General features: G+C 45.9%; 1 protein-coding gene across 1 annotated transcript; it reads right to left on the minus strand.

Moving 5' to 3' along the window:
- Window positions 1–249: 249 nt before the first annotated feature.
- CHRNA4 (cholinergic receptor nicotinic alpha 4 subunit) lies at window positions 250–21,273 on the minus strand. The gene is made up of 6 exons (XM_042046820.1): window positions 20,472–21,273; window positions 19,126–19,277; window positions 16,154–16,198; window positions 15,954–16,063; window positions 5,984–7,364; window positions 250–841 (listed from the first exon to the last, which is right to left on the minus strand). Exons 1-6 carry the CDS (start codon window positions 20,530–20,532, stop codon window positions 716–718), a joined length of 1,875 nt encoding a protein of 624 aa, XP_041902754.1. The 5' UTR covers window positions 20,533–21,273; the 3' UTR covers window positions 250–715.
- Window positions 21,274–25,927: the final 4,654 nt, after the last annotated feature.

Below are 25,927 nucleotides of genomic sequence, written 5' to 3' on the forward strand. Positions count from 1 at the left end.
TCCAGGAGATTTCCTCTGAAAGTACACTAAAGTGTTATCAACACGGTCCCAATCTTAACCCCAAATCCTCCCTCCATTTGCATGATCCTCATTCAGCCCCAGTCTCCACAGCTTCTGGAGGGCACTGGCCAAAGTGAAATCTGTATAAAATCTGCATCTAATGATCACTGTTGGTCACAAGCAATTATTTAAACCTTTCCAGTCTCTCTGTCTTTACCAGCTGAACACAGACCACATCCTGCACAGGTATCCCAAATCTGGAACTTTATTTATAAAATGACTCATACAGGGACATACAGTCCTGAAAGACTTCAGCCTGACAGGGAAAAATCACTGGGCAGGGCACAGTGAGACTGCTGAGGATGACTGGAGCTATTGCCAGGGGCTGGTTTGTGGATGCAGAGCCCCTTCTGTGCTGCTTTACAGATAAGCTTGTGTTCTTACACTGCTGGGTATATGCCAATGAATGCCACCATGCTATGTACAGACTTTGATAAGAACTTTTCCCCTAAATTAGATGGAGGAGATGAAAATGGCTTGGCAAAACAATGCAACCTTGGAAAGGATTCCCCTAGAGCTCAGGAGCAGCTCAAGTGTGGACAAGCAGTGAATTATTCAAAGGGCTGCCTCCACTTCTCTGTTCTCTCCTTCCAGGTGAACTAAAATCCATAGAGTGGGATAGTGGGACAATACTTTCTTCCCTTTGGTGCTGTATTTAGATCATTCCTGCCAGCCACGGTGGGAGAAAGAGCCCAACAGTTCCCAGCAAACACACAATGATGAACATCCAGAGGAAAATCCTGTCGATGACCATTGCAACGTACTTCCAGTCCTCCTTCACCTGGAACACAGAGGGGAAAGGCCAATCATTAACATTTACTTGAGATTAAAATTTGTGAAAACTCTTAGACCTTGACTCCAAAATAGGATATTTTCATATAATTCCAGAGATAGGAGGGGAAGGTCTCGCTCATACTTAGCAGTCCTATAAAATGACAAAGGTTTATTCTATCAATAACCTGAGAGATTCCCAGACTGCAGGGGTGTGTGTGTGTGAAGTCACAAATCCCTATGGATGACAGACACACCCCCGTGGATAATTAAGGTTCTCTGCACACTCACTCTCCCATTTTCCATGAGCAACAACTGTAACTGGGTGTTACAGTGAGGCTGTGATTCAAGCTGGAGAGGGTGGGGGGTAAGATTCCCCATGCTCATAAAAAGATTTGCTTACAGATTAACAAAGCCAAACTCTTTCTGTGAAGGGATTTACAGCTTTGGGTGAATAAGCAGGGAAAACGAGCCAGCAAATAAAAGCACCCTCACCCTCTGCTTTCCCCATTTTTGCCTTGCTGTAGGAGGATTTTCCAGCAATTCCTCTCGGTGGAGGTCTAGTACCATGAGGCAGAATGGTAAATGGTTGCTTCATTAAGAAACTATACACATATGAAAACTTCTTCTATTACATTGTTGTTATTCATTTCTTTCCCAGGGAGAGGCCTGATCAGATGGCAAAGTTCTGTTTGATATGACTGTACCCATTATAATTTCCTACAACTTCCCACTTGGTGATTAATAGGCCCGAGGGCTGAAATTCGGCACGCTGCCGTGTTCTTTGGAGAAAACATCTCAGCAGGAGCCTGCTCAAACCTCTTCAGTGGCTGTGAGTGGTGAAAGGAGCAGGGGACGGCAAAGCTGCCAAAAATGCATCTTGGTAAAGGAAGCAATCCAGATATCAGTGAAATGCCATTTGCAGCAGAGGATGTTTCCAGGTACAGAGGTGTTGCTCAGCTCCTTGGCTCAGTGAGCAGATTGGTGAGCTGGGAAATGAGGCACGCACTGGAAACCATATTACATTATCTCTGGATAAAGCATTTTCAATTTCAGGAACACCTGAACGTTGTCAAAAGCATAAGAATGGGTTCAATGTTTTCATGCAATGGATAGATTTATTCCTTTTAAAACCAGCATAAAGTTAAGCCATCCTTTTCTATGGAATAGGCAGAGAAAACAATCAGGTTCATCCTGCATCTTGTCACCTTCTTGGGGAAAATCACGTTATTTTATGATTGTACAGCCTTCTGCACAACCATCTATAATTAGGGTAAGTAAAAAAAAATAGTGACCCTTGAAATCAAAAGGAATTGTCTCATCCCAAGCTTCTATAATCTACTTGGGTTGTGAACTGTAATTTATTCAAATTTATGAGAGCATGTACTGCCAGGACAAGGGGAAATGGCTTTAAACTGAAATAGAGTACTTTAGATTAGAAAAGAAGAAGAAATTCTTTACTGCGGGGATGCTGAGGCCCTGGCGCAGTTGCCCAGAGAAGCTGTGGCTGCCCCATCCCTGGAAAGTTCAAGGGCAGGTTGGATGGGGCTCTGCTCATGGCAGGTGGAATGAGAAGAGCTTTAAGGTCCCTTCCAACCCAAACAACCCTGTGATTTTACAGTTCTGTGGAAAGAGCTCAGTGGGTAACTCCCCTTTGCTGCACCTATTTTCTGACCTATTCATCACTTGCTGAGAGTTGGAGTCTCTGATGCTTAAAATTCCTCGTGAGAAAGGCATCTAAGCAAGCTCTGGATGATTGTTTTTATGGGATTAATGTCTCATGACGCAGCCAACGTGTTAAGAAAATCTGAAATTTACCACCTGATGTCCAAGTGGAAAGCTGGATTGAGTAAATAATCCCTCATTCTGGTAAAATAACTTTCTTTGAATATTTATGCTAGTAAAAATAAGTGCTAGGTCACACAAAGAAAAGAAACTTGATGAGTTTCTCTCTGAGCAAAGAAGAGGAAAGTGGGCGAAGAAGAACAACTTGGACAGAAATTTGCTTTCTAATGTAATGATGTATGCAGAAATACTGAGCCCATCTTGAAAATGATAGCTGGGGGTGCATCAGATGTTTGTAAAATCAATACCCTGCTTCAGACTGAGAGCACAGAGGGTGAAATTGGAAATTATGGGGAGATAATGAAAAAAAAAAGAAGATGAGTGAGACAAAATGATCTGGATTTTTTGTTTTGTGTTCTGCCATCACTGTAGCATTTCCCCGTGGTCCAGCACCCCACGTGGGGTCTGATCCACAGACGTCTCTCTGACATCCATGCAGCTGTCAACATCTGCCACCACAACTCTTGACCTCTATTTTGATTAGTTTTTAAGCAGCTCACTCAAAATTATTTTTGGGAAACAATCAGGGGAAACACCAGCTGACTCCCCCACTCAAATTTCCGAAAAGCATGTATCTGCAGCTCTTCCCTGGGCCAGCTCCTTGTGGGTCTGAGCCTCAGGATTTGAGTGGAGGATTGAGGTGCCTTGGTAACATCTGATCCCCAGGACCCGGACTCTGCAACACAGATTAGAGCAGTCCCAGGTGGTTTTATTGTACTTTGTTAAAAATAACCCAGTGAGATTATCCTGCTTCCTCCCCCTCAGCTTTATTCCTTCCCATTTTATTTTTAAATGTCTTCATACCAGAGTATTCCGGAGATGCACACAGCCCTGGACAGATCCATTTCCCAGATGGTGCTGGTGGTGTGTGGTTATTTTGGCTGATGTGTGCCATGGAACTTGTTTTGCCTTTCAGTCTGTAATTAATTTCTAATGGCATTTCCATCATACGCCGGGACAATTCCGCCGTGCGTTTTCCCCAGTGTCCCATTGTGCCTGCATTGTTTGCAGATATCTTTCTGTAACAAACAACTGCCTCTTGCATTTCCCATTTTCTCTTCGCTGGAGCACTTAATTAAATGAGCTATTTACTTTTAATTTAGAAGCACTGCCCCTGTGGCAAAGGAGCTTTAGAAAAAAAAAAAGACAGGAACTTAAAAGAAGCTCTGCTCTCCTTCTGGGAAGGTGAATGTCCCTGGAAATATTGCCCACAAGACTGTGAGATGTGTCTCAGCAGCTGCATCAGAGGTGCCTGCTGATAGATTTATTGAAGACTTCCATGAAGAAATTCCACAATTTGATTTTAAGATGAAAGCAAATTTCTGAGTACTGATATTTTCCCCCAATAAATTCTCACTTCATTACATCAGTTCTGCTCCTCACAGTACATTTCAGTTCCAGAATATCATTTTCCTTCTTCTTTTTCATTTCCACCAGGAGAAAAAAATTTTGCTTTCCTACTTGATGTTACTTGGGTCCAGGGAGAGAAAATAGTGCAGCCCCACACTGGAGTCAGCATTACCCCCTCTATCTGAAAACTCAAGCTCTGCCTTCTGTGCCAGCCACAGCTACTGTGGAATAGTGGAGAAAGGTCACCCCCAGTCCCCAGGAGAGCCCACAAACCTGCCCACAGCTCATTGCTGGATGTTTTCCTGGTGCCTTTTCTCACAGCCTGGGCTGGCAGGAGGTTGGGTCAGAGACCAAAGGCTCAGAAGTGCTCCTTTTCTTCTTCTTTTGATGTTTAGTGCTGTAAATAGCTTTCTCTTCAGGATAATCACTTCATTTCAAGAGGGAAGAGCAGCAGAAGGTATCAGAAGAAAATCTGTGGCTTATGAAGACTGCTTCATTTAAAAAAATTAAGAGGAAGGAACCCAAAATACTAATTGAGTCCATTCTTGATAACACCAACCAGCTCAGCAGGGAGAATAATTTGAAACGGGAAGTGTAATTGGTGTAATATTATTTCATTTGCACCGTGGGGAAAAATTGAGTTAAACTGAACTGACATCCATGGGTTTACTTGTGATTATTGCCAGGGGGAGAGAGCAGAGTTTAATTCCTGCACTCCTAATGTGCTTCTGAAGTGCTTTACCCTGGCAAGGAGTTTTGGACTGGCAGCTAATGAAGATGAGGATTCACAGCCCATCTCTGCCACAGATTTGTTCTGTGACCTTGAATAGGAGGTTTGTGTTTTGGCTCTAACTCCTCAATATAAGGAATAAACAGTTCCTTCCTCAAAGGGATGCTGTGAAGTGAAATCCATTGAAGAACAGAGGCCCTTAACTATGATACCAAAGAGTATAGAAATGGACAGGAGTATTTAAGCTTTTCTTGCTGCTGCTCAGTGCTCAGTGCTGTGAAAAATGCAAATAAAAGATGCTCTCCATGCCTAGGAAGTCTTGTATAAATGCATTATGTCTTGCACTGATTCTAAATCTGAAGAAATTTAAACTGTAGGCAAAGTTAAAAAGCACCTTTGTGTACGGATCTGCCCAGGAAAAGCTAGATAAGACTTTTCTTTAATAAGATGACTAACTTCAGGTTATCTTGTGCCTGCCTTCATTATGGCCATAATTACTAGCACACTGTATCCACAGTCCTGCAGGAAAGAGCTACAAGAGCTGTGAAGGGATGTGGCATTTGTTGGGTGCATCGCTATCTCCATGAAAAGAAATCCTTTCAGCTTCTACTTCCTTTATTTGTAGGCCTATTTACCTCCACAGAATAAGCAGGAAATTTGTTCCCCCACCTCCCTGCACAGAGCCAACTGCTCCAGTGGAAGTCCACTAATGGGGAATCACATCATGATATGAGAGCAGAGCTAAACAGCCCCTGCAATATCCCCACGCTACTACGGCTTCCCACACCCACAGCCTGCTTGGGCAATTTGCTTTCCTGGGCTCCACAGTCAGAGTCAGTGACTAATAAAAAGCAGAGAGTGTGAATTTCCTGCTCGCCAGAGGCTTAAATAAAAAATAATTCTCTGTTCCCATGAGATGGCTGCATTTTGGGTCTCTCACAATCCTAACTGTATCTCTGCTACCTAACAACAACTTTACTCTTATTTTCTGCGGGAGAATCCATTGTTCTAGAGCAGCCCTGAGCATGACCTGGTTGTGCAACCCCCTTGGCACTTGTGCAACAACCTCAAGGACATCTCCAGCAGTGCCTGCAGTGGCCAAAACCCGCAACAGAGGGATGGCTGAGCCTGCATCACACACTCTGCACAGCTCAAGGCTTGATACAGCTCCCTTAGCAGGTCATTTTTGACTTTCTGAAGGAGAGCAGGCTCCGTTGGAATACTTACTGAGAAATCCGCATCCTCCGCCCGCAGGTGGTCTGCGATGTAGTGAACCCCTTCCACTGCCAGCTTCAGGGCTGGGGACATCAGCACGAGGTGTTGCTCTTTGGCGCTGTGGCTCTTGCTCCCCTGGGCTGCTGTGCCAGCTGCCTCGCCCTTTTTGCACTTACACTTGCACTGAGGGGGCTTGTGCTGGGGCTGCTCCCCATTGAGGTGGCACCGCTGGGATGCCGGAGAGCCACTGGAGTGGCCATTGGTCTGGGAAGAGTCCTCCTGCAGGTAGCAGTACTGGATGCTCCGGGACCTGCAGCGGATTGTCCCCTCCTCTGCCTTGTGGGGGCTGTACATCTGCTGGACACTCAGTGACCTGCCTTTCAAGGCAGAGGTGGCCTGGGTGTCTCTCGGGGGGTGGCAGGAGGGCTGTGGAGAGGAGCAGGTCACCTGTATGGGCTCTGGGTGCAGCACAGAGTACTGCCCAGAGGGGGACCTGCAGATGGGCTGAGGCTTGGCTGGCTCCTCAAGGTGGGCACAGAAGGAAGAGGTGGGTGATGGCTCATTGCTCTGGGGGCTGGGGGAGGATGAGGTAGTGAAGTTGGGTTCCACGTCAATCTCGGACCAAAGCCTTGGCGCGTTGGTTATTTTGTGCATGGACTCAATGAGCTTCTTGCAATTGTCCTTCACTGTGGAGGGACGTTTCATGAAAAGGATCCGTGGGACTACATCAAGGAAGACCCTCCTCACCCAGTCTGGCATCGTGTGGGTACGGGGGGAGCGGTGGTGCACGTTGAGCACAAAGACAGTGATGATGATAGACAAGGTAACAAATATCATGGTGAAGAGGAGGTACTCCCCAATCAGAGGGATGACCAAGGAGGTGGATGGGATGATCTCCGTGATGAGCAGCAGGAACACAGTGAGGGACAGCAGCACGGAGATGCACAGGGTTATCTTCTCTCCACACTCAGAGGGCAGGTAGAAGACCAGGACAGTCAGGCAGGAGATCAGCAGGCAGGGGATGATCAGGTTGATGGTGTAGAACAGCGGCAGCCTCCGGATAATGAAGGAATAAGTTATATCGGGATAGATCTCTGTGCAGCACTCATATTTCTTGCTGTTGTAATTGCCCACAGCATTGATGATGACCCACTCCCCACTCTCCCAGTAGTCCAGCTGGTCCACGTGGCTGTGCATGCTCACCAAGTCTATCTTGGCTTTGTCGTAGGTCCAGGAGCCAAACTTCATCGTGCAGTTTTGCTGGTCAAAGGGAAAGAAGGTGACGTCGATGCTGCAGGAGCTTTTATAGATAGCAGGGGGCATCCACTTAATTCTCCCGTCGTAGAAGAGGTGAGCTTTGGTCAGGTGGGTGACTGCAAAGTCACCGTCAGCACTGGGAACAGATGGAAGATAAAAAAAGTCTGAGACTTCTCTAGGACATGTCAACTCTGTTAAGCAAAGAGGATATTTAGTGCCTGGCTTCCAGATGACCTGAGAGATGCAAGAGACACATCATGTCCAAACACTGTATCCATCCACTCAGTCCAGTGGACTTTGAACTCTTGGTTTACACAAGCCCTGGAATGCATGCAAATATCAGCTTTTCCCTGGCATAAGTCAGTTCCTTGGTGTGATTTGTTTTCCCCAAAAGTGTCCCATAAGGGCTCTGGAATGGGGTGAGTTTGTTTTAGAGGTGGGAGGAAGTACTATCAGGTAGCGTAGCTGTGGGCTCTGCAGAATTATTTGTGACAGCTGCTAAAAATGAAAGAGTGTTGGGTAATCATTCAGTCTTTTATGTGAAAAACAGCAAGAACATCCTATTAATAGGAATAAAGAACATTAATCTTTTGATTTCCCAGTCAGGAAGAGAACTGTCTTTTGTGGTGTCTTCTCACAAGGACTCTCAGCTGGGGTCTGTGTGGTGGTATGAGATAAATAGATAACAGTACAGGATTTTGTATTGGAATTGTATGAATAAACTGTATTTTCCAGGCTTTTGGAGGAAGAAACCCAGTTACAAATAGCAGCACTGCCAGACAATGGGGAGGCTGTGCAGAGCAGAGGAAGAGAGTTTCTGCTAAAAACTTGAGATGAATTATTCAGGCTGATATAGATAGAAAGCTCTCTGCACCTGCCCAGTCCTTCCGGCTGAAGCCAGCCCAGCCTGCAGTCGGCAAAATCCCTGGGCCCTGCTCTGCTGCTCCAGTGCCCAGATGTGCCCTGACAGCAGCCACACAGTGACAGGGGTCACATCTCTCCTCCTCCCCACCAGCAGCAGGATCATCAACACGGGGCGATCACCCAGCAGAGCTCCTCAAGCTGCAGAAGGCAGAGGAACTTTCTAAATTCATTTCTTTAGAAGACCATCCATTCATTTATAAGCAAAACTGAAAAACAAAAGGACTTTTTGACAGTTTCATGGAATCATAGAATCATGGAATGCTTTGGGTTGGAAAGGACCTTAAAGACCATCTCATTTCGACTCCCTGCCATGGACATTTTTTTTTTTTCCCTTCCTCTCTCCCAGATTGCTCCAAGCCCCGTCCAACCTGGCCATGAACAATTCCAGGGTTGGGACAGCCACAGCTTCTCTGGGCAGCCTGTGCCAGGGCCTCACAACACATCACATATTTCTTCTTGCCCTATGAAACATCCCAAAAATGAGACTGGTGTATTATTGAGAAATAGGGGCAGGATCTGGCCCTAGCTGAGCTGCCTTGGCTAACACGGTTTCTGGGCAGAGATGGAATATGTCCCCAATCCTCAGGATCACAGCCCAGATGTCCTTGAGACAATTTTCTAGGCTGCTTGAATTAATGGAAAAATAAACTCAGAATTCTTGTGTGGTGTAGAACCAGGTTATACTAAACTCTTCTTTGTTCTTTGTGGCAGATTTTGGAAAAACAAAAGAACACAAAAGGACACAGTGCTTTTTGACCTATAACTGGAATTTTTTCTAAAGATTTAAAACACTTATTAAATAAAAAAAAAAAAGGAAGGGGAAACTATGTACAAGACTCTCCCAAAGGGATTAAAACAAAATCAGCACCGTGATCTACTCTGAAGCAAATAAACCTGAGCCATTGTACAATCCATCCAGCTCCTGTCTTACCTCTTCATTCTTAAATCTAAGTTACACTTCAGAACATGTGATTTTGATGAAAACCACTTCTTTTTTTTCTCCTGGGTTTTGCCAGGAGCACAGTAAAGCCAAATTGAGACATGAAATATGCACAGCAAGTGACAGTCCAGTGCTTGCTGTTCTCGGTGGTTTTCTGCTTAAATCTCACTAGGAATATGGAATCCAATTCTGCATTTAATGATATCTCTGAGGCATGATTAAATCGCTCACTAATGGAGCAATATTTATAATTGATCTTATTAGAGAAAAGGGATTATGAGCATCCACTATGAGTGTTTCCCTTCTTAGGTAGAGCAGTGCCTAAGTGGCTGGGTAAACAACACAGGTGTGCATTTTTCCTTCAAAGACTCTTGGAAAAGAACACGAAGCTCCTGCTAAGATGTCATCCAGGAATGATAATAATTCATGTAACTGTGTTTCATTCCCAGAAATGCCTTCCCTGGCAGTTTTGCAGTTTCTGTGTGATCAGCCACACTCCTCTTCTGCAAGTGTAGATGGAACCATTGTGATGCTGCAGATCTTGTGTGTCACTTGTTTCTGTAAACTATCTGCTTTTTAACAAGGAATGTATTTTTTAATTTTTTAATTGCTCATCTAACAAACCCAGCTTCATCCTCGGTCCTCTTTGGCTCACATGTTACTACAAATAACACTGGCACTGCTTTCCAGGCTGGATTTTGCCTGCAGTGCCATGGCAGGAGTGAAACCAGCTGCAGAGTATCTCCTCGGATTTAGCCCACTATTGACTCTGAGGAGCCACAAAACACCCTGGGATGCTCCTGCCTCACCCACCTAACAGGACTAGGAAGGAATTCCTGACTTTACTGGGTGGGTTTGGACTTCTCACTGCAGTTCAACGTAGAGGAGTTTGTAAGTAGGGTAAATCAGCCATGCTGTGTACATAGAATATAACCCAGCTACATCATGCAAAGGCAGTGCTCCCACTTGTCTCACCCTTCATGCATCCATATATTTTTGCCTCCTTCTGCAAGCTTTCCACCCACACTGGACCTTCAAGCATATGTCTACTGGACTGGAAGCTATGCCTGCTGGCACCCTGCCCGTGCAGGGGAGCCTGGAGAGATTCTCTCTCCCCTCCTGGGTGAGACTTTGATTCTGCTCCTCTCCACATGAGAGAGGGAGCAAACAAGGTCACCTGGCTGTTGACTGCCTTCCAAAGTCTTTCCCCAATCTCCTCCAAGGGATGAAGGTGAGAACACAGTCTGCAGTCAGGAGACTGGGGAAACCCTGTGCTCTTTTGGAAAGCTTTGCTGTGGGAAAACCCAGTCCTGTTCCGACAGCCCTGACTGCACCACATGAATATTGCCTTACACGAGGAGAGCTGATGTAGTGGGACAGAGAAAATCTGCAGACATTCCTTTAGAGCAGTAGCACATTCTCATCTCGCTCAGTGGAGACCACTCTGTTGTGACAGTTGTCATGAAAATCCATTTGGAAGAAGGCGTGAGTGCAAGGTAAACATCACAAGAACTGGAGAATTCAGATAGTCAGGCTCTCCTGGTTACTCTGACCTGACAGCTTTAAAAATATGTCAGTAATAAAGAACTGGAGCTCTTGTATTTTCATGTCAAACACAGCCATGCTCACCAAGAAAGAGAGAAGACAATTACCTATTCTTTTCTCAAGGAAAGAGCTCTGCTGTGTGCTGCAGCCTTTGAGTTCTCATTTTGAGAATAAAGGCTGCTCTTCCAAATATCCTAAGTTTATAAGGGTTTGAGGATGGCATTGTTTTACTGACATCCACCAGCCATGTTTCACTAAAAAGCTCTGCTGACGGAGAATTTTTATTTTCTTTTGCCACTTTCTATTTTCCTGCAGTTGGGAGATACATCATCTCACAAAATTAAGTGTTTTCAGAATGCATGTAAATGAGGCACACATTTATTTTAATTTCTGATGATGCAATTTAAATCCAAATAGAGCTTTAAGAGCCTGAAAATTATCTATATACATACATGGATATAGTAGAATGTCCTCATTTAAAGCATTTTTCATCAAAGAGCAGTAACAAAGAAAAATTGTAGTATTAAGAGCCTGCACCCTTTTGGTACACATTAAAGAGATGCTTCTGTAATGTTCAGATTAAAATTCTCTCCAAATGCAAACCAGAAAATATGTTGTTTAACTACTGTTTTGTGTTACCAAATGATAACTACAAATGCACTGCTTGGAAGGGACCTCTGGAATTGTCTCCTGCCCAAAACTTCCTGCTCAAAGCAGGTCAGCCACAAGAGGATCAGGACCTTACCTAGCTGGGTTTTAAATATCTCCAGGATCTTGGCAACTTGGGTACAAACTTCTTGGGTGCAGGTGGGGATGTCTGTGCACTGATGGGACTTCCTTCAGTCACGTCCCAGCTTTTGCTTGGTTTAGATGTTTAGAAACCAGCAGTAACTAATGAAATTTTGATTGTCCCCCGGCAAAACAGGCACCATTCTCAGAAAAGGCTGTGCTACGCTGATGGAATGAGCACAGGTGTCTCAGAAGGCTCTGACTGTGCTGGATTGGTGCATTTTGCTCTGATTCTCCCCTTTGCCAAGGATCCTTGCCAGCACTTTGAAGGCAAAGCTCTTGCTCGGTCCTTAGCAGAGTGGTAGGAGGAGCCCTTGGGTGTGAACAGAGCAGCAGCCCAGGAGAGGGATCCCTCCTATAGATTTCCTTCTATCAGCTCCTGTATTACTGGGTAGAGCTTGGCAGCAAACCTCAGAGCATCTGAAGACATCCCTCTCCAGACAAACAACCACCGAAGCTCCCAGAAGAATCAGGAGAGCTGAAGAGTGAATCAGTGACTTTTTTGCCTATTATAAATGCAGTTGGTGCACAATGATGAGATCTGTGCCAGTGCACACAAAGAAAAATGTCAAGCATGTTTCCAATTTTAAAGGTTGCACTGGGGCATCTTTTGGTATTTCTCCTCCAAAGAGCTTTGGGATGAGTCATGAAACCAGTGTTACTCCCTAAATCTAACTGCTTGCAAACATCACAGTATAGCTCACAAGAACAAGCTGCTACAGTAATTTTCAAAACAACTCTTTGCTTTTCCATGATTCTCAAAAGCTGCCTGCCAGATGATCTTCTAACCCAGTCCAGTAATCCCTTCCTTCCATTTTACCATTGGGTGAATTCCTCAAGATGTTTCCTACCCCTAATTACAGAAATTTGTATTTGATTTTCCTTCGTATCTGATCTTGTCTTTTTTATTTCTTTTTGTTTGTCACTGTGGAGTCTAAAGCAGGGATTACTTTCTGGAACAGTTAACCCCAGAATATACCAAGAAAAACAAAACTTTTGAATTCTTAATGTTCCTAGTAGCTTCTTCCTAGGTTTTTAAATCACCAGGCTGGAGAAGACAAACATTGTGATACTACCATGATTATCCAGTTGAAAACCAGCCAGTGGAGCTCACATTTCAAATTCCCTGACCATGCATTAGGCTCAAGGACATGGGCTTGGATTGCCCCGGGCACCCTTTAGCAGCTGAACACCTGGATATAAACCTGTCCTTTCAGAGGTTTCTCCTCTGGACCTCCTATGATGAACAAGTGGCTCAACAGAGTGGTGGAGAAGCAAAAAAAAAACCACCAAAAAAACCCTAACCACAAACAAAAAATTCAACCCTCAAGAGCTTATTCCCTCATTAGAGGAAAAAAATACAATTCTTTTTTGTATATTTCAAATATACAGAGAAAAATGAAAATGTGCTTCAAAGCCATTCATGAATGGAAAAACAAATCAAAGCAGAGGATTAGATAATTCATTTAGAAATGATTTGGTGGTGCCTGAAGAGCCTTTACAACCTCAGATAAGGAACAGTCTGGTTTCTTGGCAAAGAGGAGGCTTTGTCACTTCACTGTGAACTCATATTCCTCTGTTTTACATATGTTGTGTCACATCCAGTAGAAACTATTTGCAGAGTCTTGGAACTTATCTCACCAAGCCTGAAAATTCAACAGCGTATTAATTTCCCTGTAGGATATTAATTTGGTTTCTGATTCCTTATGAGTGTTGACAACTATATTTACTCTCTAGGCCAAACCAGCTGAATTTACTGATTTAATTTGGGTCTCTAGAGTGGGTAAATGGAATGTTTTTTACAATAACGAGCCAGGATATGAGAGCAAACTCACAACAAAGGGTTAGGTTTCCTTAAAGATGTAAATCTGAAATAAACTGAATTTTTACCATTTCTGTATATAATCCAAGAGGAAAACAGAAGAGGTATTTGTATAATTTTTTTTCTAAAGGATTCCATCCCAAACAGCAATACCATATTTCTGCCAGAGAATGTGATAAGCAATAATTAGCTCACACTAAAAAGCCTGAAGAGTGCAAAAGGTCAGTGTGGCCTCTTACTCTCTTCCACCAAAGTTACTTTGCACATTCTCTTGCTCTTAGAGACCCAGAATTATGTGCAGCTATGTTAAACTCCCTCTAAACTATCTATATATATTTGTAAAATATGAGATGGACTCCTTGTTAGCATCACCATGACTAGTCACTATCGTTTCCAGCTGAGATGCCCACCAGGAGAAGCCCTGGCTGGGAATGCAGTGGGTGAAATGCTCTGCAGAAGAGCCTCACTTTGGTGCCCCACCACTCTGAAGGTTTTGCCTTGCATTTGCCCTGCAATCCCTAAAAAATGTGAAACCTGATGCAGATATTGACTGCAGCTGCAGGTGGGTTTGATAGGAAGTTAGGTGGAAGAGAGAAGTACATCTCAAGGCAGAAAACAGTTTGCACAGGGAGACACAGCTGTGAAGACATATGGAATTAATGGAAACCCACTAATGTCTGGTGCCTAGCCTACACCATGTTTAATTCATGGCTAAAGTAACCAATTAAAAATGCATGATAGACTCATGACAACCAGCAGATGAATGCGTGATTATTAATGCTAAGTATGGATCAAGGGAGGGAAGTAGCTTGGATGTGAGGAGCTGAGGCACGAGATCTCCCTGTGCGAGCAGGTCCCAGGATAGTCAGATTTGCTACTGCAAGTCAGAGCAGTAAGGTGGGCAGGGCCTAAAGGCTCTCAGCCCAGAAAAGGATGAGAAGGACGTTCTGGAGTGGCTGCTGTGGCCAGGAGATCAGACCCCTGGAGTCACTGTGGAGACTCAAGTTGCAGCAACAGTAAACTACAACAAGGCAGAGGGGCAGAGCGTGTGAGGGGCAGGAGCCAAAGGCTGCCCAGCTTGAGGTCTGGGTGTCCTGGACATCTGAGGGATGCCTCCAGCGTGAAATCCCAAAATATCCAGAGACCTAAAGAATACCAAGGTCTCCTTCTGGAATCCTTCCTATCCCTGGAAGTGCTCAAGGCAAGGTTGGGCAGGGCTTTGAGCAACCTGGTCTAGTGGAAGGTGTCCCTACCCATGGCAGGGGGGATGGAATGAGATCATCTTTAGAATCCTGTTCATCCCAAACCATTCTGTCATTCTGTGATTCTTCATTTCCAGGCCCCTCCTTGCATGGACCATCCTCTTCAACCGTGTTGAGCCAAGGGAGAGGAAGCAGAGGTGACACATCAGGTTCTTATGTGCCAGGAGCTCCAGCAAAAGGATGGTTTGATGCACAAAGGTCCCGTGGGGATTTGGGTCGCACCATTTCCTTTGGCACCATGGTCCACCACAACAACCACCAGGAGCTCTGAAAATAATAATCCTTGCCATTGTCATTATCTAAACAACGACAAGGACTTTTTTTCCCCAGTGGAAGCTGTGAAGACCTTTCTTGGTCTTCACTGCACTTGCAGTGCAATGCTCATGCTCAGAGTGTGTCCCTGTAGGGCAGGATGGTCCAAGTGCCTCCAGATGAGTCATTTTCATTGGGCTAATCTCTGAAAGGTGCTCGGTGAGGATGCAGTGATTTCCAAGAGGTTTTCAATCACTCCACACTACTGAGGATCAGAAACAAGCTAATGGGAAAGATAACAGCCCCTGTAGTCTCCAAAGCTCACATTCCCCTGGGCAGATTCCAGCTTCAGCCATTTATTTTGGTTTTTAAACAGAAACAAAATCATATAAAGCCAGAACCAGGCAACTGTTTATTAAAACCGAGACTGGCTGCTGCTCTGAGGGTTTTCTCTGAGTGTCAGCCGCATGCAAAGATGCTTTTCTTTGATGCCTTTTTCTCTGGGGCCTGTGCTGGGGCAGGGGACTGGGATATCTGACATCCTGGGAGACTGGAGAGCTGTGGTGGGGCTCCAGGGAGAAAACAGCCTTGGCACTTGGGCAGCATTTCTAAGAATATCAACAGGCTGCAAAGGAAAGAAAGAAAACCACAACCTGCTTCCTAGAAGTGTCCATACCAGAGACAGATTCCAAACAACTGGGATGAGGAACAAATACCTAATTAGGAATCATTCCAGAATGGTATTTAGCTGACCTGAAACCTTTGTTTGTAGATGCACAAGCCTGACATGTTTCAGCATATATTCCTTATTTAAGCCCATCCTCAGTAATTGGCTTTTCCAGTTGACGGTGATGAATTAGGGGAGAGCTCTTGGGTGAAATGAAATTGAAGAGGACTGAAAGCTCAAATCCAGCTTAATTGTGCATCTGCCATGTGAAGAGGAAACAATACCTGGCGTTCCCCAACAAAACTGGCTGCTCAGAGGAAGGATCATTAGGAGAGCAAAGCCCTTGTGATGAACTTCAGTCATATCATTTAAGGCATGTCTGGGACAGATGTTATAGAATCTACATGAAATCCAACCACAGAGAACCAAATAAAGAGGAATCATTACAGGAAGCATTTTAACCCCATGAACAGAGAAAATCTGCAAGGATGGCTTTCCCCTCTGGCCACAGGGCTCACACTCACTTGTTGTAAAGGACAATGTCTGGCCTCCAGATGAGCTCCGAGGGGATTCGGATGGATGTGACATTTTCGTATTCCTGGGGGTCCCAGCGCAGCTTGTAGTCGTGCCACTCCTGCCAAAAATGAGGTGGTTACGAAGTTGGGAGAGTTCAACAGAAAAACTGAAAAGGAACATGGAAAAATACATATTTGGGGGCACCCACCTGCTTCACCCACACATTCGTGGTCATCATTTGATTTTTCTCATCCTGAAATGCAAGATCAGATATTGGTTACAGGAGCAGATTAAGTGGCCTAAAGAACCCTCTTAATTTCTCTTAATTGTATTTCATTTATGTAATTACAAATCACTTCTGCAATAAATGTAAGTTCCATCTTGGAAATAAAAAGCAGATGTTTCTGTCATTTGACATGGGACAGGCCACAGCTGTCTGATACCACTGAACAGCTGAGCCTGCACCTAGCAATCCTGTGAGCAGATGGACTGGAATTTATTGGGATTTTCCTCAGTGCTGATGGATTCAGCCTGGGATGATGATACCAGGTAGAGGAAAAAGCTCCCCAGCCTGCCTTCAACCTGAGCGCTGAAGGAAGGCAGTGATGGATATATAAACCCTTACTCACAACACGTGTGGTGGATTCCAATGCTCAGCTGCATCTGCATGGGTGTTCTCCTGTGAAACGTTATCCATGGACACAATTCTGGAAACAAGAAACTCAGCAGCATTTCTCCTTCTACCAAACACATGAACTTGTGGCACTATGGACTGGCTTTTCTGGATAAACCCCAGCTGCTCCACTGACATTGAACTCTTGGGAAGCCTGGTGTATTTCCATCAATGGGTAGACTTTTTCCCACTCCTATGCACAAATAGCATGGAAAGGTAGGACTGTGTATATATATGTAAATAATGTCAGGCAGATACAATGCTAGCAGCACTGCAGTAGAGTTAATTGCTGTTTGCTGTTTGCCTTTTGTGCCCTCTGTAAGTAAGTCAGATGAATTATGTGGAGCACAGCCTAGAGCTGGTCTGACTGAAGAGTCCCACCACAGCTCAGGGTGTATTTGTGTGGTTCTTTTTTCTCCCTTGCCTTGGTTGGCATCAAACCCAGCTGAGCTGGCAGGGCTCATCTGACAGCAAACTGCTCATCATTAACCTTGCTCTTGTGGCAGTTCAGGATTGATTGTGAACATTAAAATCCAGGAGGTTTGGGGGGAGCTCTGCCTCCTCCTCCCTGAGCCTCCTCATTGCTGTTGTGGCACCAGATGTAAAACCTGATCAGAGATTCTCTCCTCCAGGGCTAGGGACCAGAAGCACATGGAGTAAGGAGGAATACAAAAACACTCCAATGAGAAACAAAGGGAGAGAAAATATCCAGCTGCTTCCTCGGGTGCTGCTGGGAGATGAAGAATGCCATGACCTGGACCGATCCTTGAGAACCTGCTTCTCTTACTACTTCACAATTCAAGCACCTGAAGGTCTCCTCCACAGGCCCTGCACTGGGCATCCCAGTGTAGCAGGTGCTGCCCTTCACTGGAATTTTCCTCCCTGGAACCACCCTTTGTGGAAGCTCCTGCCCATCACTACACCCAAGGCTCTGCTGTTCTCCTGTCCTGAGTGAAGCACAGCTCCAGTCCCATGGGATTAGCTCAGAGGGGTTTGCAATGTGCTAATGACCGAGTTCCTCCTCAGCTGGCACAGCTGGATGCTCCTCATGGAGCCAGCCCAGAGGACAGCAGTGACTCCACAGCCATGGGGATGTTGCACTACCTGGCCCCTTCTCTCAAGGTGAACACAGCACGTGAGGTCCTGCAGACACACAGGCACAGGAGTCCAAGTGCATCTCTCGGTGGCTGCTCCTGGACACATATTTGATCCCTTCCCCCTTATTTCTGGGCTCAGAAATCCCTCAGCACTCCAGGGTGAGATAAGGACATGCAGGAATGTCGAGTTCCCCATTGATTTCTATTCCCCTGCCCCCAGCTTTTGTCAGCAGGAGCTGGGGTTTGAATACAGCTCTGATTTCCCTTTCAGACTCCTTGTCGTTGGGAGCTGAGCATTGGGTCTAACAACTGCAGCGGGGTTTGCACCAAAACTGTCACTGTCGGGAAGGGGGAGAGGAGCTGAAGAGCCACACTGGTGGCAGGAGTGTCACCAGTCACAGACTGGGGCAGGAGGGGTGAGAGCTCTCCTCCAGCCATGCCCACAGGTCCCGGCACAGCTCTGCCCACAAGCTGCACTTCTAACCACTGACATGATTTTAAGAAGATTAATTTTTCTTAAGTAAACCAGGCAAGCACTGTGGAGCAGGTGTATCGATCCCCCCTCTTCCACGATTCAGCAGCTGCATAATGGAAAGTCTCTCTCATGCCTCCACAGTCACTAATGTCTCATCTTTAGTCTTATCAATTATTCAGATGAGAACCGTGCAACTTCAACATTAGCAACTGCAAACAGCCCTGGATCCCTCAGGCTGATGTAAGAGTGAGGAGGGGAATGGGAGACCATTTCTGTGCTGCAAAGCTGGAAGTTGATGGCTTCTGCATGAGGAGATGAGACTCTCCAGCAACTGGTGTCTTTGATTCCCCATCTCCTGAACCATCTTAGCTGCTTCCTTTTCATCTCAAAACTCTAAATTCAAAATATAACACTGTGTGGAGAGTCATCTATTATGATTGTCCCACACAAGTAATGTCTTTAAGTTGCATTCTTCTTTCCATTATCATAGAAATCACAGGATGGTTTGTGTTGGAAGAGGCTTTAAAGCTCATCCAATTCCAACCCCCTCCAACACCTTCCACTAAACCAGGCTGATCAAAGCCTCATCCAACCTGGCCTTGAACACTTCCAGGGCTGGGGCATTATCACCCTTTTCACTCTGTCCCATGACTACAGTAGAAAGTGGCAGGGAATCCCCTCTTCTGAAAAATAAGGGGGTTTGATGAGATGGCCTTTAAAGGTCCCTTCCAACCCAAACTATTCTCTGAAAGCCCCCCAATACCTGCTCAAGGAATGCGCAGCTGCACGGACACACTGTCCTGGGAAGTACCACGTGCAAATAGGGACAGGAAGGAGAAAAATGCAGGAGCAAGATCTGCACAATCTCTAAAGCCTCTACCTGGGCCCCAGCCTGGCTAGTCTTGGCCTTTGTTGCACAAAGAGGTTGCACTTACCACATCGATGAGCTGGGCGATGGACAGGCCGAAGCGGACAAGGACCACGTCCGAGATGTTGGCAACAGGACGGGACCACTTGTTATAACCAGAGAAGAGTTTCTTCAGGAGTCGCTCCTCTGCATGGGCTCGGGTCTCCACATGGCCAAAGGCTGTGGGGAAGGAATGAAACACCTGCAGGTCCAAGAGCTGGCATAGCTGGAGCCTTCTCCAGAGGGAAACTCCAGCAAACTCCAGCGATGGGCACTTGGGGACACACAGGAGGGCGATGCTACTCGGGTGATTTGCCTCCCCTCTATCCCAGGCATTGCCAGGTATTCCTCATTCTATTCACCCACTCTTACAGAGCAGGGTTGGTCTGAAGAAAATGGCAGCACCAGTAATACCATTCAGAAAACACTACATGAGCCATTGCCCCCTGAATCTGGTCTAATTTTTATGGCCACTTTGTGGCAAGTTTCTAGCGCTGGAGTCTGCAAGCAGGGAAGAGGGATGCTAGAAGGGCAAGCCAAAAGGGAAAGAGCAGCCTCGTGGTGGGAGATAGGGATTTTGGATCAGATTTACACATCAAAACTGGCATCAAAAGCATCAGGGAAAAAAAAAAGGTAGACAGAAATTCAGCTTTTTAACCTTCTTAGTGGGCATTTCACAACAACAATGGGGGAAGGAAGAGGATGGTGAAGAGAACAAGTCGGATAACAAGATCCCAGTTTTGCTCAGGCATAACTTTAAAAGTTGGAGGCTGCGAGGAGCAGTCCTGACCCCACACGTAGGCTCCAGGAGCTACAGAGGTGCCTGGTGGTTATTAAAAATTAAAGCCAAGTTTCACCCAGGGGCTGTCGGAGGAGCTGTGCTCCTGTGCCGGCTGTACCAGACAGAGGGGAGAGGGAGCCGGGGGCTCTCCCCACGTCCCTCGTGGAATATGGCTTCTACTTAGTCTTTAGCTGCCCTGGATTATACAAAGGGAAGCATTAGCTGAGCGCTGGCTGTGCTCTCCCCAGCCGGAGCTGTAGCCCCGAGACACATTAACACACTTTACCTAAGGAAGAAAAGCCCAGGCAAGAAGAAAGATGCTGAGCCCCCAGCTGGTTTCCCCCTCCTGTCCCCTTCCCACCGTGGCTTTAATCCTTTCTCCATCAAATCAGACAAGGAGCAGAAAATAAAGGCAAAGCACTGCTCAGCAGAGGCTGGTGTTCAGGGGACCAGAAATGATGGGGCAGAAGGGTGGAGGAGTCAGGGAAATTCCCTGTTGACAGGGGCTGGTCTCTGCAGTGTGTCTTTGAGAGGGATAAGGGAAGAAAGAACTAAAGAGCAGAGCAGGGGGAGAAGAGCTTTCTCAAACTTACCGGGGAAAATGCTGGCACACAGCAGGAGGAGGAGGTTTCCCTTAGGCACGAGAAATCCCATCGTGGAGCAGAGCTTTAGTGTGCAGAGTCTCCCGTCAGGGCAACTTTTCCACTCTGAGTCTCCGGATCCTCCAGGTTCATTCCCCTAAACTCCTTTCGCTCTCTCTCCGTCTGGGAAGGGATAACAGCTGGTGCTCTGTTTTTATTCTCTTCTCTCTTCTGAGTGATTTCTAGCTCTTCCTCCTCGAAGGATGCTCTTTCCTGGGACGCTGCTGCTCGGATACCCACAAGTGATGTGCAATGGCTGCAGAGAGCTCCTGTAAGAGCCTGGGCTGCCCAGCCTCCCTGGGCTCCCTGCTGCTCCTCTCCCCTTTCCTACGGGGCGCTTTGGCTGCTGGTTTATTTGCTGTTGCTGCTTTCCGCCTTCCCCCAGCCCTTGGGGCAGCCTTTGCTCGGATTTTGCTGCTGACGGGCCACCGATGATGCCTCTGGAGCAGAGAGTGAGCACAGCGTGTTTGTATATTTAATGTAGTCAGACCTGCCCACCTCCTGCTGAGGAAAAGGAGGAGGAGGAGGAGGAGAGAATCCCTGCACTCTAGCAAACAGGCTGCAGGGAGGAAAACTTTAGCAGGAGAAACAAAGGGGGAGATCCAGAGCCCAGCTGCAGCCAGAGGTGGATATGGGGCCAGCTGGGATCTTTATAGCACCGGAAGCCCAAACAGTTCTTAATTAACAAAAGCTGTCTCTTTAATCTCGTCCAACTGCTTTTCAAAATCATTCCAGTGTAATTAGACTGAGATATTTCTGGCTTGGGCACGTATCTTTGCTGTCAATAACTACTGGGGTGATAAACCTGCCCATGAGAGCAGGGCTCTGCTGCGCTTGGTGCTGCACAAACACGCAGGACAAATACAAATGTTAGTGTCTGCCCACAGGCAATATTGCAAACCAAGGGTGAGACTGAGACAAGGTCACTTGAATTTATCTATATGCTTGAATGTACCTTAAATACATCACAAAAAACTCTGTTAAGTCTTGCAAATTTTGTGGAGGAAAGGATAACTCCTTGTGTTAGCAAGGAATTATCACTCCAGCCCTTCGTCTCGCATCCCTGATTCCTTGCATGGGAGACATGGAGTGGAGCTCTCCCCATTTCATTTTAAAACTAGCTTTGATATTAACACGATTACTTCCACACGGATAGCAAATGGATTTAATTTTCAGGCAGGGGTAATGTTGCCAGCTGCGAAATTAATCAAAGTCTGTTCTAATAATATTAGCTACATATTTTATGTATAATAATTTCCCTACTCCCAAAGCATCTCAAATATCTTCCAATATAATAGATTGCTTGCTGCAAATGGGGAGGATTAAAGTTACAAGAGAAATTAGGTCTGTAGTGAGATTATAAATAACATCAGTATAGTACCAAACTCGTCTTGTTTTTCTTATCTCATCTCTTCCTCAACAATTGTCAGCCTTTCCAGTGACAAACCACACCGTATTTTCCCACTTTATGGATCCCTGTACAGTTGCCTGCTTTGCTTTCAGAGTTTGCAGCACCTGAGCACCTGTGATATGCTATAAAAATCTGTAGTGCTCATTCCAGGGAACCATCTAGCATTAATTTAATAAGCAGCAGATGTGAGATGAAATTAACTTGGAGCTGAAGTGTGGGATACATCCTGAGAGCCAGGTCCTGTGCAGCTCTGAGCACCTCCAGCAATAGGGGAGCAGAGGGGCAATCACTCCTCACCAGGGTTAAAACAGCATCACTCTGTCACCTACTGCAGCCACACACTCCCAAAAACAACTACAAAAAAACTCCCAGCATTTCTTTAAACCCCTTTTCTCTGTGGAATCTGAAGTCTGCAGGTTCTTGTATTCCTTGTTAGGTCCAGCCCTGCTCAGTTCTGACCCAGCAGCATTAAATGAGGGGATCCTGGGTTTCTGCCCACCTACATCCAGCCATGAGCACCAAACACAACAAATAAATAGTGAGGAATAGGATTTCGAAAGGCCATTTTTCAGGGAGGCTGGTGCTCTGCACAGGTCACACACTGAGCGACCAAACCCAAGGGATGCAAGATCAACTATTCCCTTCTGAAAACCTTGGCCATAAATAATACAGGTATCCTTGACTACAGGGCCTCCCGTGCAGAGCTGATTCAAATCCCATGGACAAACCCCATCCATCTTCACCTTGCCTGGCTTTCCATGCTGGCGAGCAAACACTGCCTTTAGATTAACCCTATAAATTATTTTGATTAAAAAAGGATTTCCTTCTTTTGGAAATTAATCGTAAATCACCATTTCCTATGAGTGAAACATTTATTCCTCACCTCGCTGGCCATGTGGGGAATGAGCATATTTTACAGAGGTTTCTGTGCCTCGAAGTGACCTTGTTAAATCTCACTGCCAGTTTCTTTCTGCATCATTGGGCCATAACAAAATTTCCATCAGCTCCTGTGTGTATTTGGAAAGGGATGACTTACACTGGTACGTGTGCAAGGGACTCTGACTGGAACAAAAGATGCCATTTAAGGGTTTTAATGATTTTTTTTTTTTGTGGTAGAAAGCTGCAACTCCAGCCTGATTTCCAGGGACCCAGCTCTGACCCTCCTCCTTATTATTATCTTCCTTTGTCTGAAAAAGACGTGGATAATTTGGGTGATCCAGATGTTCACGAAAAATGATTCAAACATCCCAGCTATTGAAGATTGTAGACTGAAGAAAACAGAAACAAGGCAGCATTTTCCCAAGGTTTCCAGTGAAATCTCAGACTTGTCCTTGGAAAAAGGGCAAGCCAGTAACAAGCTCAGTTTTGAGCCATTTAATGGAATTCCATGATTTTGCAAGGATCTGCTAAGTCTTGACTGTGCCTTCTTGCATTCTGCACTCCTGTAAATCTCTTGTCTACTTCAACCCTTTCTCAAATAATTTTTATCCTATAAAAGGCACTGGCAGAAGGGGATTGAAGGTCCCTGAGAGGTGGGTGCCTACACACAAACTGTGCCTAAGCCCCCTCTCCTGACATCACTCATTCAATATTGAAAAAACTCAGCTGTTCAAGGAGGCAGAAGCAGCTGCACTGCCAGGGAATCCTAGGACTGCACATTTGCTTTGAATTTGCTCTCTCTCTCCATGATCTTGTCTTGGATGTCACAACCAGCTCTCCAGGGCAAGCCCTTGACCTCTGTTTATCTCATAAAATGTCATCTGGATGTTTAAATCCACAGAAGTGAGACACAATAATGATAATATCTCCTTACCCGTTCCCCATTTGGGCTTGGCACAGGGGACAGCGCGGGTTAATGGAATGCTTGAGAAACACCATCTATGCATTCAAAGGGGATCGGAATTTTTTCCTTGTCTTCGTTTCTGTGATAAAGATTTCCCTCTCCTGTTCCTAAATGCTTTGTCATCAACAGAGGCTTCAGGTAGAGCAAAAGCAGAAGGAAGAAAACCCCAGTGAAAGGGGGGAGATCTCCTTTCAGTGAAGTGTGCACTGAAATGAGCAGAGCAGAGGGACATGCAGGGCTGTTTCTGAGCAGAGCAGGCTCCATCTGCCTCTGGGGAAACCTGCGAGGTACTGCTGGCCTCTCAAGAGTGGCTGATTTATTCATATTCATTTCAGTTTGTTTCTGAAGTGACAGAAGACTTTTAAAGACATTTTTAACTAAATCAAGGATTTTTACAGCGTAGGAGACTTCTGGCCATGCAGGGGAGCTGAGACACCTGCATGGGAGTAAGAACAACAGTAAAACAACAGTGTAGGAATGTACAATGATTCAAATCCTAATGAGCACACAGAGAAGAGGGAGAGATGTAAATGTATGTAAATGTAGCAATGATTATTTCCAAAGCAGCTGATATAATTATTGAGTCCAGGTTTCTCCCAGGCTCCTTGTCTTCTTGGAAGTTGGTTGTGGAGTGGATGTGTTTCAGCCGCAGAATTCTTCCATATCCTCTTATTATTCCCTGGAGCACCCTCATGGCAATGACCAGGCCCTGCAGACAAAGGCAGTGCCATGGCTTTGCTAAAGCTCACCCCCAGTGAGAACCCAGCTGTGCTGGTGTGGGTCTGAAATGCTCCAATGCTGCATCACCCACGTGATTCCCCTCCAGAGCAGTGGCCCTCTCTGGGTGCACGCAGTGAGCAGACACCTGGCAGCCCAGCCCTGGGTGCTTGGGACACCCCAGGCACACATTGTCCAGTCAGGGCAGCCCCAGTGCTGAGCCAGGGCAGCCCCACGGCTCCGGCCACGAGGAGATGCTGAGTGGGGCTTGGAGCAGAGGATGCGCACACTCCACAGCAGGGCAGTGTGGCTAATGCAGCATCTCCCCCTCCTCCCTGTGTGCTCATCAGATCTGAATCCAAGCACGAGAGCCCTGATGCATTAACCTTTTGTGTTGCCTTGGAATTCTCACTCATTGCTGGGCTGGGAGCTAAGGGAGCTCAGTACCTTGCAGGATTAACTCTGTAACGAAGATCTGGGGAGAATCCAGTTGTATTTACCTCTGAACAGCCTGTGCTGATGGAGAGCAGGGGGAATTCTCTCACCCCCTCTGTCTCCAGACTTGTTCCCACCTCTGTCCTCCACAGCCACACGCTGATTCTCTTTTCCTCTGACCAGTGACTCATCATGCCAACAAAACACACTAATCCACACATTTCTTCCTCTCTGGATTTCTCCTCTTCCTGTTGCTCACTCAGACATATCCTGGGAGTTTCTGAGTAAGGCTCTTTATTAATGAAGCAACAGGAGGATTTGTGGTCTGGCTGTGCTTAAACAAAGCAAGAAACAAAGTGAGCCAAGCACTGAAAGAGGGAATGAAGCAAAGCAGAAAGTCATGGCCTCATTAAGACTTCCAGCTCTACAACTATTAAAGGGCTCATGTTACAGATCAGATGAACCTCTACATCTTGTTTGTAAATGCCAGACTCCATTGTAAAGAGCCCATAAAGAGCAAGGAGGCAGCTTTCACTTCTCTTAAGATCCATGAAGATGAATTTTAAATTAGAGAACTGAAGCATATTTCTCCAGACAAGTTTGTTCTCCAAGGATGGCTTTGGTTTCACTGCTCAGCTTTGTAGATCTAAATTAGGTTCTTGTCCTTCCTCACCAGAGGGCAAACACTGCCCAGTTTACTCACTGAAGAAATCTGGAGCTGAGTGATTGACAAATCCTTTCCTCTCTCCGATCAGCTCCAGCTAGAGATCACAACCTCCCAGCCAGTGCAAACCTGTCTGAGGGTGCTGCAGGCTACATGCAAAGCCAGGACTGATGAGAACAGGATGTAATTAGCTGGATGAGGTGACTGAGTAAGTTACAACCTCCCCTGAGCTCCTGGCCTGATGATGGGAAGTGTCACAAACCTGCTGAACACCCCGGGCTATGAAGGTCAGGTGCAGGACCTGCTCATCCATCTGGAGAGCAGGAGCTGGGAGCTTC

The sequence above is a fragment of the Corvus kubaryi genome, unplaced genomic scaffold (assembly GCF_017639235.1).
Source record: "Corvus kubaryi isolate FWS band 111438036 unplaced genomic scaffold, C.kubaryi_AGA036_p1.0 134, whole genome shotgun sequence".
Classification (NCBI taxonomy): Eukaryota; Metazoa; Chordata; class Aves; order Passeriformes; family Corvidae; genus Corvus; species Corvus kubaryi.

Coding starts and splice junctions, on each gene's coding strand:
- CHRNA4 (XM_042046820.1), bottom strand. CDS start 20,532: ATGGGATTTCTCGTGCCTAAGGGAAACCTCCTCCTCCTGCTGTGTGCC. Junction 7,365..15,953: donor GACATTGTCCTTTACAACAA/GTGAGTGTGAGC, acceptor ATCTGTTCCCAG/TGCTGACGGTGACTTTGCAG. Junction 842..5,983: donor CGGAGGATGCGGATTTCTCA/GTAAGTATTCCA, acceptor TCTGTGTTCCAG/GTGAAGGAGGACTGGAAGTA.